The following is a 12,475-nucleotide window of genomic DNA, read 5'->3' as shown; positions in this document are numbered from 1 at the left end:
GAAGATAAATTAATACTTTATCAAATTTTCTATTGTTGAAGTTTTGTTTCAAAATTTATAAAATCAAATTCAAATAGAAAATTGTATGCATAACTAATATGTTATAATGCTCTGGATAATTGTGGGAAGCGAGTTTGGGTTGGATAATTGAAACGCCCTCATACTTGACCTGAACATGAGGTTAAGCATTAGGATATTACATTCGTTGTCGAAACAATTTTAGAGAAATTCAGTTCAGAAGTTTTTTCTAATCAAGTTCACAGAACAATTTGTAGTAAATTTTAAAATTTTTAATTTCACCACCATTTGATTCTTCAATCAATGATAAGATTACACAACTACTCAAGTTTTACAAATCATTTAAACTACTCTTATTTATTAGCAAATTTATCACTTATATCAATTTATTAGCATCATGCTCTTCTGCTATTTTTTCCTCCTCTTCCTTTCCATTCCACATCCTTTATGTATGCTTATTTATATGAAATTTTATGACTTTTAGTATTGTATGCGTATATGTAACATTAATTTCAATTTTGCTAATTACATAATTTTAGTAAAGATTTCCACTTAATTAGCAGTCACTAAATTATTTTTATCTTGATCACTAGTATTCCAAATTAAGATCTGCTTATTGTGTTTGAAACTAGACACAATGACTTTTATACCATAAAAATTTCAGGATTTTTACATAAGTCACAATACAGTAAATTCTTTAATTTTTCCCCTATTTTGCTGCTAGACAATTATGACTCTTCTTCACTAAAAATTAATTATCTTACAATACAAGACTAGTATTATCTTTTCGTTTGTTTTCCTTTAATATAGAATCACTAATATTGTATTCATATAAATTTAATAGCTTTTTTTTTACAATTTATAGTGATTTTCCAAAATTAAAATAGGGAAACCCGAAATTATTTTGACATTGTCTCACAAAAGTTATTATATCTCATAATCTACAATCTCATTGTTTGTACCATTTCTTCCATGAAAAACTAGACTCATTAATATTTAATTTCATATTTGATTAAACCTCTAACTCAATTTCTACAACTTTTAGTAAATTTTCAAAGTTTAACCACTGTTCCGTCCAGAAATTGTTTTAGTGATAATGTCTACTTTTTCTTGATTCTTTGCATTAACTTTCATTTAATCATACATAATCATTATAATATTAATTATTATTCAATTTATTCATTTATATTTATATATTAATTTCATATACATTTCTTTGCCTTGAAGCTTCTCATAATACAAATCATATTTTTTTTTCTCTTTCACTTGGAATGTGATGTTCCTATACATCATACTTCATCAATTACTTTCTACCTCTACTATTTCAATTAAAATTCCCATATCATGCCTTTCAATTATAGCATTCTATAACAAAAGTCATAAAAATACAAGTAAAGTTAATATGAAAACTTACCTCTTTTGACAAGAATGTCTTCTCTTATGCTTTTCTTTCATTTCTTTCTCAACTTCATCACTATCCTTCTCTTCTTTTATAATTTTCTTCACTTGCATCTACTAATTTCTTACTTCTAAATTATGGAACATACTCTCTAGGATCTTTACTTCATTTTTCTTCTTGTTTATGGAAATTCCCAAGAATTTTGGGTGAAATAGTAGGATTTCATAACAAAAGACTAAATTGTAAAGAAATCAAAATTTCTCTCTTCCTCCTTTTATACCAATATTTTTTTAATTAAATTATTAATAAATATCTAATTAAATTATATTAATATAATATTTTATTAATTAAAAAATAAAAAATGTCACCAACATAATCATTACATTCTAGAATTATCTCTTGCTAATGATCTTTCAAAATTTCATTCTTGAATCATCACTTAATTTGGCAAAATTGAGATTTAGTCTCTCATATTTCTTTCACTTATTCAATGTAGTCCTTCTTAATCCATTTTCTTTGTTTTCTATAGCCTTCCACCCTTAAGATATTTTCACTATTGGCCCTTCAATTTTTTATATTTATACTTTAACCTCTCACATGTTAAATATTTACACTTAGACCACATAACTTTTCATACTTTTATGATTTAGTCCCTAGCTCAAATTAATATTTCACAACATACTTCTTATTCATTTTTCTCTAACATCCCTTATCCTTTACTTTCTTTATATCTTATTTCACTAAAAATCTATTTCATATTATTTTCGACCAAAGGATTTTGGGGATGATACACTAATAGTTTTTACATTGCTTTTTCCCCAAATATTTAGAGAAGATAAAACTTGATTTGTTGAATGCTATTTAACTTTATAACATTCCGAGGAAAGAATGCTAGTATTAGCCTTTTGAAGTGATAATAATGTCAGCATTTTTATTCATTATTGAAGTAATCCAAATAAATCTAATGGTACATGTTGAGAAAGGTAACCCAAATGCACTTATACTAGATGAATCCTCCATATTTTCAAGCTTTGCTAAATTGTCTACAATGTAATAGATGGTTGATCTACAATTATCACTCCAAACGTAAGTCTTAAGCAGTTGGAAACTTGAAAGCAACTATCACATAACTTGTTTTAGCAGATTAGTTCTTCAATCCTCTGTAACCTTTGTAACATAGGTTTCTTTTTCTAAATTGCAGGCAAAAAAATATAGTTATCAAACAAAAAAATAATAATGCAAGTAAAAGAGAGAAGCCTTACTTGAAGTAGCAGTAGAGACCGCGTCGTCGTGGTCGTCAGTGGCGGTAGGGTGGCCGATGGTGTTATATTGGCAGGTGGGCTCATAAAAATGGGTGGAGTCATGGTTAGGGGTGATATAAGTTCGGTTCGGTCAGGTTTTTTAGATTTTTTTAATCGTCTATTGTAATTTGGTTTTGCTCAATTCTTAATTTTTCCATATTAATTTTTTGTTTTGATTTTTACACCTATTTTAATCAAATGACCTTTGTTTTATGGCTTTTAAATATTATTTGACAAAATTTTCAATGCCTTTTTTTCATAAATATTTCTTAAAAAAATTTAAAAACTTTTAAATTATTTTCACTATTTTAAATATAAAATATTTGTTTTTATATCATAAAAAATTAAAATTAATTATATATTAAATAAAGAATAAATTTTGGTTTGGTTTCGAGTAACCGCTGTAACAACTCAATTTTAGTCGGTGTTGAAAAATGTAGTTCCAAAACCGAATTCTGTAAATGTAGTCATTGAAATTATGAATAGAAGTAATTACATATTTAGTATGAAAACATATTATTGAATTGTTGAGTAATTAGATCAAGAAAATCGATAATTATAATACAAAAACTAAATTGTAAAAGTACAATCGTTATTTAGTTTTAATTTTAAAAAATGTTATAACATAGATAGTAAGGTGTGATTATTTCATCCATTCACCGTTAATAAAGAAAGTTAATTATATATTAGAATCATTTAATTAAGTTAAGTAAATTTAATTAATTTACTAATCTAAGTATACATTATAAGTGAGAGGGAGAGAGATGAAAGTTATCATCTTTCTTTTTATTGTTTTCGTCCCAACTTGAACAAAAAAAAAAGTTGTTTTTCATTTCATCATTTTGGTCCCAAAACTAACAAGGTAATCAAGTCTTTTCTTTTACATTTTTTTATAGATTTTATATTAGTTAAGCTTAGCTTACTTACCCATTAGAAATTCAAATTATCAAGTTAAATACAAGTTTTCGTTAATGGATATTTGATGAAATCAAGCTTGTTAGTGATGAGATTGGGAATAATATGTTTATATTATAATAGGAATAAATTAGAATGTAGTGAAAAGTGATAGATTTTATTAGAAATTCAACTAAGTCTTATACTTAATTTTATGACATTATGGACTAAATTGAATAATTTAAAAGTTGTTAAGAAATTATGTTATAGATTAAAAGTCCAAGTCCCCTAGTAAATAAATATAAAATCGGATTTTGATTCAATGATAAATATTGAAAGATATGAGCATTTTGATATAGGGACTAGGATGAATCTGTTGTGTTTTCATGTGTTTGTGTGAAACTAATATTATTTATGTTATCAAATTTATCATACGTAGCTAAAGACGACGTTGGCCCGTCTTGAGATAAAGGAAAGGCGAAGGCCGTAGACGAGTAGCCTATTTCAGTTTGTGCTTTCATGATTGGTTTTTAATAAATAGTTTGATCAGTGTTAAATTGATTAAGGTAATGTTTATATGCTTGTCTCATGAAAGGTGAGTAAATTTATACTATGATTAAATTATGGAATGTGATGAAAGTATAAAGTTGTATATATGATGATATGCATATGGTGTTTTGTTGCAAAATGTGAATATGAGATGTATATGTTAGGTAAGATAAGAAAACATGATAAAGATATGTAAATTATTTGAATATGACATTAAACTGCTATACAATGACTTGTGACATGAGAAGTATATATGCTTTGAGATAGTGAATACCCTAATAATGGTCTTGGATTGAGTCAGGTATAGTTGACATGTATGGGATTAGTGTACGGGGTTTACTTTGGTTCATATTGATGAGGTGTGGAGCGCACATTATACTTCGGACGTATCAATGAGGTGCTAGGCAGATTTATGTTTATTACTTTGGTTTATACCAATGAGGTGCAAAGTGCAATATGCTTCAAGCATACCAATGATGCATTGAGTGCCAATTCTATTGGTGTGATGGTTGGATGATCCATATATTCGTTTGGGTTAGTTTCTGGTTAATAGGTATGATAAAAAATTGAAATTGATAAATGATATTGAATGTTGAATGTTTACTTTGAATTTGTATATGACATTATAGCATTGATAGTAGCATGTGAAAGACCAAGTGATACGATTATTACAAGCCTTGAGAGTCGCTACGGTTATAAAATGAATCAATGGATTCAAGAATGAAATGAGAAAGTGAAATTGTTCATATAATATGCCTTAATTTATATGTAATTGAGATGATATTGTAGATGGAATCAAATGTTGATATGTGACATGAAAATAAGCATGAAAGCATGATATTAAAAGCATGAGACAAGAAGTGTAAACATGATTTAAGTTATGGTTGAATTTCATATTAAATGTACATGTTTATTTTGGTTATAATTGATTATTGTTTTGAATCACGTTAACACCATTAAGCTTTATTTCTCAGCGTACAATTTTGTTTGTTTCCTTGCGAAGGTTTTAGATAAAAGCTTAGTAGACTTGAAGTCAAGCATCCACTTTCTCCTACTTAGCTTAGAAGTCACCTCATGTTATTTTGTATGTATATAAGCGTTTTGAGTCTTATGGCATGTACCTAGGTTGGTTGGTATGTTCTTAAGTTAATATTCAGCACTTTTGCCATTATGACCTATAAAGTTTTAAAGGTTAAGTTTTATTCTTTGATTAGCAACTATTTTATGTTTGTTTATATAAGTTTGAATGTTTTAGTTAATAGGTTAAATCTTAATGCTTTGGATACTATGATTTAATGGTGTTTGATTGTGTTTACATGTGTTAATTTAGTGATTTTGCATTGGTGTAATATTTAGGGATGTTTTAGGTACAATTAGGTGAGGTTTGAATGTTTGAAAATGTGCATTTTAGGTCATTTAACCTTTAAGTCTCGAGACAACAATAGTATGTATTGAGACTGCTAGAACAAAAATTTACCTTATTATGCATTCAATTAATGTCTTGAGACATGTCAAATTGGTCTCGAGACAAACTAATCTAGGTCTTGAGACTAGTGGGCTTTGTCTCGAGACAAGAGCACATCGAAGCTAGATAACTCTTGCCCTGCTTCAGGTCTCGAGACAAGAACCCCTTGTCTCGAGACATGCAAACAATGAAGCTGAAAAAAAAATATAAGAGGTCTGTGTTGAGACCCAGTCTCAAGACTTGATGACTTTTGTCTCGATTCATAAGTTCATTGTCTAGAGACATATAAACATTGAAGCAATTTTTCAAAATTTTTTATGAGGCTTGTCTCGAGACATATTGTTAAAACTTGACATAAAGAATTTGGATTCGATTCGTAATCTTGTATTAGACTCTTCCTAAATTCTATTTGACTAGATTATATTTGATATGTATTTATGTGATTTAACTTTATGGATTTTAAATATTGATTTACATGAGTTGCTTTGGCAACATAACATGATATCTCACATTTGAATCCGACGACTGGATCAAGTGTAGTGTGTCACAACTACAACTTTTGAACTTGCGTTCCATAAACCATCCAAATACCTTGGTTCAGATCAATGTTCAGTGTGGTCGATTTTTTTATCAGCCATAGTCATGTTCATGGTTTGTTGTCGTTGTTGTTGGATTCCCCCTTCTTAAAGATGATTCAAATGTTAATGATACCAATATTGAACTCTTCAAGTTGCAAATAAACCCAAAAAAATGTTTTGGACTAATGATAGAGAAGTTCCTAGCTTTAGTTAAAAGTATAAAAAAATCACATCAGTTAGTGGATTAATGAAAATTTTTAATGATAATGACCAATTTAAGCAATTATCTTAATTAGAGTGATTAAATTAATAAAAAGAATTTTAAATCATGGAAATAAAAATATACTATTTTAAGATTATGTGCTGTGGCTTATCCTAAAAACAAATAAAATGTAACAGGAATTCACAATTTAAGCGTATACAATTTTCAATTATGGTGATCATTATATTTATGGATATTTTTATTTGGATTTGACTCCTGCCATATTAACGCTATGTTTTGTTATTTGTTGAATTACAATGTTAATGGCACAGGACAATTTGTCTTTCAAGGATACCTGGGCTTTGACCCTGGTTAGGGTGTAATCAATCAAATCCACTTAATTTAATTAATTGGTTGATTAATCGATTTAATTTAATTGGAAGTCGGTTAATGATTTTTTAGAAATTCGATTATTAATTAATTCAGTTTGAAATTAGGTAATTAACAGAACTTAATAATTAATAATACAAATTATAAGTAATTTTAATTCGGTTAATCGACTGAATTAACCGAAATCTTTCGGTTCAATTAACGGTTAAAAGATTAAAAAGTTTGGTTAATTCAATTAATACTAATTCGGTTCAATTCGGTGCCTAAACATGATGATGGGCCGGGCCGAGAAAGTGGAAGAGTTTGAATAAAAATATAGGTCTCAAAAATAGACTTGGACAAAAAAATGAGGCTCGTTTTCTAAATGGGTCGAGCATCGGGTAAGCCTTTTTGGCCTCAACTTGGCCCGAATTTATAAAAAAAATGCTGCTTTTGTTGCTGTTTTCATTATTTTTGTTGTTATTTTGTCATTGTTTTGGTGTTGTTTTGCTATTATATTACTACTATTTTATTATTATTGTTTGAATATTGTATAACTCTTGTTTTATTGTTATTATTTTAGAGGTATTTGCTTGATAAATTATAACTATATTAGTGTTATTTTGAGTATAAATAATTTTTTTAATTTATACATGTTATAAAATAAAGATAGATGGAGAGCGTAAAGAACAAAGAAAATATGAGAAGTAATAGAGAATGTATTTTATTAATTAATGGAATGAATACAATGCTTCTTCAATTCTAATAAAGTACATCAAAACTTATCTTGAATTCATTTATTTTAATGTTTGTAGTGTATTTGATGTATTTTATTTCTAAAAATTTTTTTATATAAAAATAACAGTATAAATTTTTTTAATATAAATGGGTTGGACTGAACTCGAATTTTAATATTTTATCCAAACTAAAATTAAACAAAATTTTAAACTCATTTTTTAGGCCGAATCAAATCCAAACTTAAAAACGGAATTAAAATTATATTAGGATCCGACGGGGGATCATCGTCACCTCTAATCGTGCCCCTCTGCCCTAAATAGAATAAAACAAATATCAGGTGTACAGATGGGTAAAATTACGAAGGCCACGGAAGGGACACGATAAAATTAAATCGGATCCACGTCATCAACGGTGGACCCCAGCCTCCCAAAAAGTGAATAAATAAATGGCATCATGAACATCGTCATCAATATCATTTTGATTCAAACAGCCATCCTCCCTCTGTTCCCCTCTCCCTCTCCCTCTCCCTTCTCCCATTTGTTTTCCTTCACATTCCTCTCACCGTTTTCAGCCGGGCCTACAATTTTCTTTTAAAAGAAAACTATCTTGAGAATCAATAACGAAGGGAAATTGAAATCGGATCGAAGGGTTGAGGGCGAGAGGAGAAGAATGAGCACTAAGAAGAAAACATCGCAGGGTCACTTGAGTAGAACACGCATAGGAAAGTACAATCTGGGAAGAACCCTGGGTGAGGGGAGTTTCGCAAAGGTCAAGTTCGCTGAGAATGTCGAGACCGGTCAGTGTGTGGCGATCAAAATCTTGGATCGTGATCAAGTTCTACGTCACCGTATGGTCGAACAGGTGATCTCCCTTTCCAATGTTCCACCACGCATATGTTAAAACAACTTTAAATTTAAAAACAAAAATTGCATTTCAGTTATCTCCCTCCGCCGCCAATAAACATGGGGTCTCACGTAAACTTTACTACAGAAACAGGGAACCACGTGGGACCATGTTTAATGTGGCGGTCTATAGGTCAAACGTTGGATTAAATCGAATCTGGGTTCATGATCAAATATGTTCGCCTGTTTCATATTCAATCATTGATATTTTCGTTTCTTTTTTTTTTCTCTCTTTTAATGATTGCGATTTTATTCGGGGCAGATAAAAAACGAAATCTCAACGATGAAGCTCATCAAGCATCCCAATGTCATTAAAATATTTGAGGTAAATAAAACTAATGTCTGCAATTATGGTGTTTGGTTTATTCTGCTTTGCATTGTTGATAAGATTTTTTTTTTTTACTTTAATTTTGCTTCTAATGCATAGGTTATGGCGAGCAAGACAAAGATTTACATCGTGATCGAGTTCGTTAATGGTGGCGAGCTCTTCGACAAAATTGTAAGGACTTGTTGGGCATTTATAGTTAAAAGAAGATGAAGCAAATTTTATATAAATTCGCTCATTGAGTTTCTATTCGCAATAGCAGTTTATTGTTTAAAGTCATAAATCTTTGATATTTATAGGCCAGGCACGGGAGACTCAAAGAAGATGAGGCTAGAAGCTATTTCCACCAGCTTATTAATGCTGTTGATTACTGCCACAGTAGAGGCGTCTACCATAGAGATTTGAAGGTTCAGCTTCAATTAACTGATTGATGACTGCTTAAAAGCTTTCCACTTTGGAACATGGGTTTTGCTTCCCGATTCATATGTGACATGTTCATTTCATTTTTTGCAGCCAGAAAATCTTCTTTTGGACTCCTATGGTGTTCTTAAAATTTCAGATTTTGGATTGAGTGCTTTCTCACAGCAAGTTCGGGTAAGCATTTACTCCTCATTTGCTAGGATGGTTTCTCGATACAAAAAGTTATAATATAATAGCCATAGGTCAAAGCTTTTAGTTGGCAATTGAGATTATATAAATGCTAAATATCAATTAAGAAGGAAAAGAAAGAGGGAAAAACTGTCTTTTGTTTTAGTGTAATCTTTCTTTTTCTTTAATATGGTATAGATGCAAACCTTTCTAACATTTTTGGAATGTAGGAGGATGGATTGCTTCACACTGCATGTGGCACTCCAAATTATGTTGCTCCAGAGGTATTCTATCATGACTTTATTGAGACAATAAGCTTTAATGCTGCCACTTTTTGTTCACTCTGTTACCTCATACCTGCCATTTTTCTTGACAGGTACTTAAGGATAAGGGTTATGATGGAAAATCATCTGATATTTGGTCTTGTGGAGTTATTCTGTTTGTACTTATGGCTGGTTATTTGCCTTTTGATGAGCCAAACCTTATAACCTTGTATAACAAAGTGAGTATTCCCAGAATTGGCTTCTCTATTTAGATGAGAACTTCACTAAAACTTTTGGTACATCTTGATGAAATTCAGATTGGGAAGGCCGATTTCACTTGTCCGTCATGGCTTTCGCCTGGTGCAAAGAAATTCATAAAGCGTATTCTTGATCCAAACCCTCTTACAGTAAGTTCAGAATTCAGTCATGCTTTGAGACTTAGAGAATGATAATAAGAATATTAAGCAATTAACTTCCTTTTATCTCTTTCTTTTGTTTTTTTAAACACTGTAACTTCTTATAGTTGAACATGCTTTCCGTTGAAACACTGGATATTATTTGTTGCAGCGTATAACTATCCATGATATCTTAAACGATGAATGGTTCAAGAAAGGGTACAAACCACCCAAATTTGAGGAGGAAGAGGATGTAAATCTTGATGATGTAGATGCAGCTTTTAATGACTCAACGGTAAGACATTTTTGTCATGTGTCTGCTTTGTTTCTCTAGAAAATGAGGTCTATATAAGCATAATCTCTTAAAATAGCATATTATTATATTTTAGGTCTATAGACTTAAGTGGTTATCCAAAACTGGACCGGTGTGTTTGCAGATAATCTACTTAGAGTGAAATGGTAATAAGATCCTATGATACTTATCATTTGTTTATTTTGCAGGAACACTTTGTAACAGAAAGGAAAGAGAAACCCGAGTCCTTGAATGCTTTTGAGTTTATCTCTAGGTCTCAAAGCTTTAGCCTTGACAAGTTGTTTGAGAAGCCTACGGTATGTAATTGAAGAACTTGAAGAACTACCTGCGTCTTAGTCTGGATCTCCTGTTTCCATTTTGTAAAATACGAAAATTCTTTTGTAGCTAAGTGTATCTTTCATCTTTGTTGGTTTGAATTGAAACAATAGGGTCATGTGAAGCGAGAAACCCGTTTTGCTTCCCATTGTCCTCCTAATGAAATCATCTCCAAAATTGAGGAAGCTGCAAAGCCTCTGGGGTTTAACGTTCACAAGCAAAACTACAAGGTTTGGTTTATCCTCATTCGATTTGCTTGTTCTGATTTTGGTGATATGAGTTTTCAACTGTTACAAATTCTTTTTCAACTCTCACATATTTGATACATTCATATTATCACAGATGAAGTTGAAAGGTGACAAAAATGGGAGAAAGGGCCAACTTTCTGTGGCCACCGAGGTACTGAATTGTTTGCTAACCAGTGAAGCACTCTTTTAAGTTATATTGAAAATAATTGAAGTTTACTGATTGATTAGTTAAATTACAGTCTAGATCATTTTTGCATGATATAATAGTCTCAAGCCTATTTTCTAAACTCCCATTGGAAGGATTTTAAGAGTCTATGCTGGAGACTCATCCCCTTGAATGATACTGTTTTATTAAAATATTAGCACATGGTTTTTAATCTTTGACAATCCTCTATCTATCCAAAAGTAACCCCTTGAAGAGCTCAAAATCACTAGAAATTTTGTAGAAAACTTTGAGAGAAACATGGAAAACGTGACACTTTTGAATCTCAGGTGTTTGAGGTGGCTCCCTGCTTACATATGGTAGAGCTCCGGAAAACTGGGGGTGACACATTGGAGTTTCACAAGGTATACTTTCATTTAATTTCCTTCCTCTACGTAACGGAACTATGAATGGATGGTTGGATGCCTTTATTGTGAAGCTTTCTTAAGTTCAACTCCATGTATTAATTCATCATTTAATACGACAGTTCTACAAACAATTTTCATCGGGATTGAAAGATGTGGTCTGGAAAGCTGAAGACATTGCTGAAGAGTAAGGATGATCTGATATATCTATTACCACACATCATGCATCTGTTGTTGAATTGACATGAACCAACCAGGGTTTTTTGAGCAACTAAATTGGGTGGTGCAGGCCATGATGAAGAAAAACTGTCTTGCGTGGTTCCATGTTCATCTTTTGAGCTTTAGCCAAGCAATGATGTGGGTGATTTCTATTATTGGTTGGGCCTTTGGGGGGTTAAGAAAAGAGTTCATTTTTGTTTCCTTAGGAAGAAACCAATTTCATTGAAATTTTGCATTCATTAGAAGGAGTAAATGCGGTATTTAGAGACGGTCTTCTTTATTTTTTAAATCTTTAAATAAAGTTATTGTTATTTCAAATAATTGTGTGAGTCCAAAATTGGCATATCAGGTCTCTCTCAAGTTATAGCTGAAAAGGTCCATTACCAAATCATATTCTGCCACTCATGAAATATAAAAACGCAAGTGAAAGGTCTATATCTGTTTTGGGACAATTTACTTATACTGATGTCCCTAAAATAGATTCCCTAAAATTTGACATGAATTTAATTATTAAAATAATTGCAAACCCAAGTCGTCCTATAAATTTGATAATAAATAAATATACAGTTAGCAAATGTCTAAACCTAAAAAAAAATAATGAACTTAGTTCTCGTTTTCATCTCCTTCCCTACTCTATAAACATCATTCTTTTAAAAAGATTCAATATCAACTATCCGTGCAATTCATATTCGTTGAAACATTCTACTTGAGTAACAATTCTAAGTTTTAACTTAAAACAAGTTAATGGGGTTGGTTATGGATAAATACTAAAATTGTATATTAATTTTGGTTTAATGTGTAATTTAATCTATCGATTTTAATTTGGT

The 12,475-nt window shown here is 30.6% G+C and overlaps 1 protein-coding gene across 1 annotated transcript; it reads left to right on the top strand.

Moving 5' to 3' along the window:
• The first annotated feature begins 7,976 nt into the window (after window positions 1–7,976).
• Window positions 7,977–11,966, top strand: LOC107954423 (CBL-interacting serine/threonine-protein kinase 9). The gene is made up of 15 exons (XM_016889971.2): window positions 7,977–8,374; window positions 8,678–8,740; window positions 8,843–8,914; window positions 9,040–9,147; window positions 9,254–9,334; window positions 9,559–9,612; window positions 9,705–9,830; window positions 9,909–9,998; window positions 10,159–10,281; window positions 10,488–10,595; window positions 10,728–10,844; window positions 10,957–11,013; window positions 11,355–11,429; window positions 11,552–11,616; window positions 11,719–11,966. Exons 1-15 carry the CDS (start codon window positions 8,183–8,185, stop codon window positions 11,723–11,725), a joined length of 1,338 nt encoding a protein of 445 aa, XP_016745460.2. The 5' UTR covers window positions 7,977–8,182; the 3' UTR covers window positions 11,726–11,966.
• The last annotated feature ends 509 nt before the right edge of the window (window positions 11,967–12,475 follow it).

The sequence above is a fragment of the Gossypium hirsutum genome, chromosome D07 (genome assembly GCF_007990345.1).
Source record: "Gossypium hirsutum isolate 1008001.06 chromosome D07, Gossypium_hirsutum_v2.1, whole genome shotgun sequence".
Classification (NCBI taxonomy): domain Eukaryota; kingdom Viridiplantae; phylum Streptophyta; class Magnoliopsida; order Malvales; family Malvaceae; genus Gossypium; species Gossypium hirsutum.
This window is presented reverse-complemented; position numbering and strand designations above follow the sequence as displayed.

Bases quoted from the DNA above. Each gene is read 5' to 3' on its own strand.
- LOC107954423 (XM_016889971.2), top strand. From the start codon at position 8,183: ATGAGCACTAAGAAGAAAACATCGCAGGGTCACTTGAGTAGAACACGC. The intron at 8,375-8,677 runs GTGATCTCCCTT...TATTCGGGGCAG, and splicing joins GTCACCGTATGGTCGAACAG to ATAAAAAACGAAATCTCAAC. The intron at 10,845-10,956 runs GTTTGGTTTATC...ATATTATCACAG, and splicing joins TTCACAAGCAAAACTACAAG to ATGAAGTTGAAAGGTGACAA.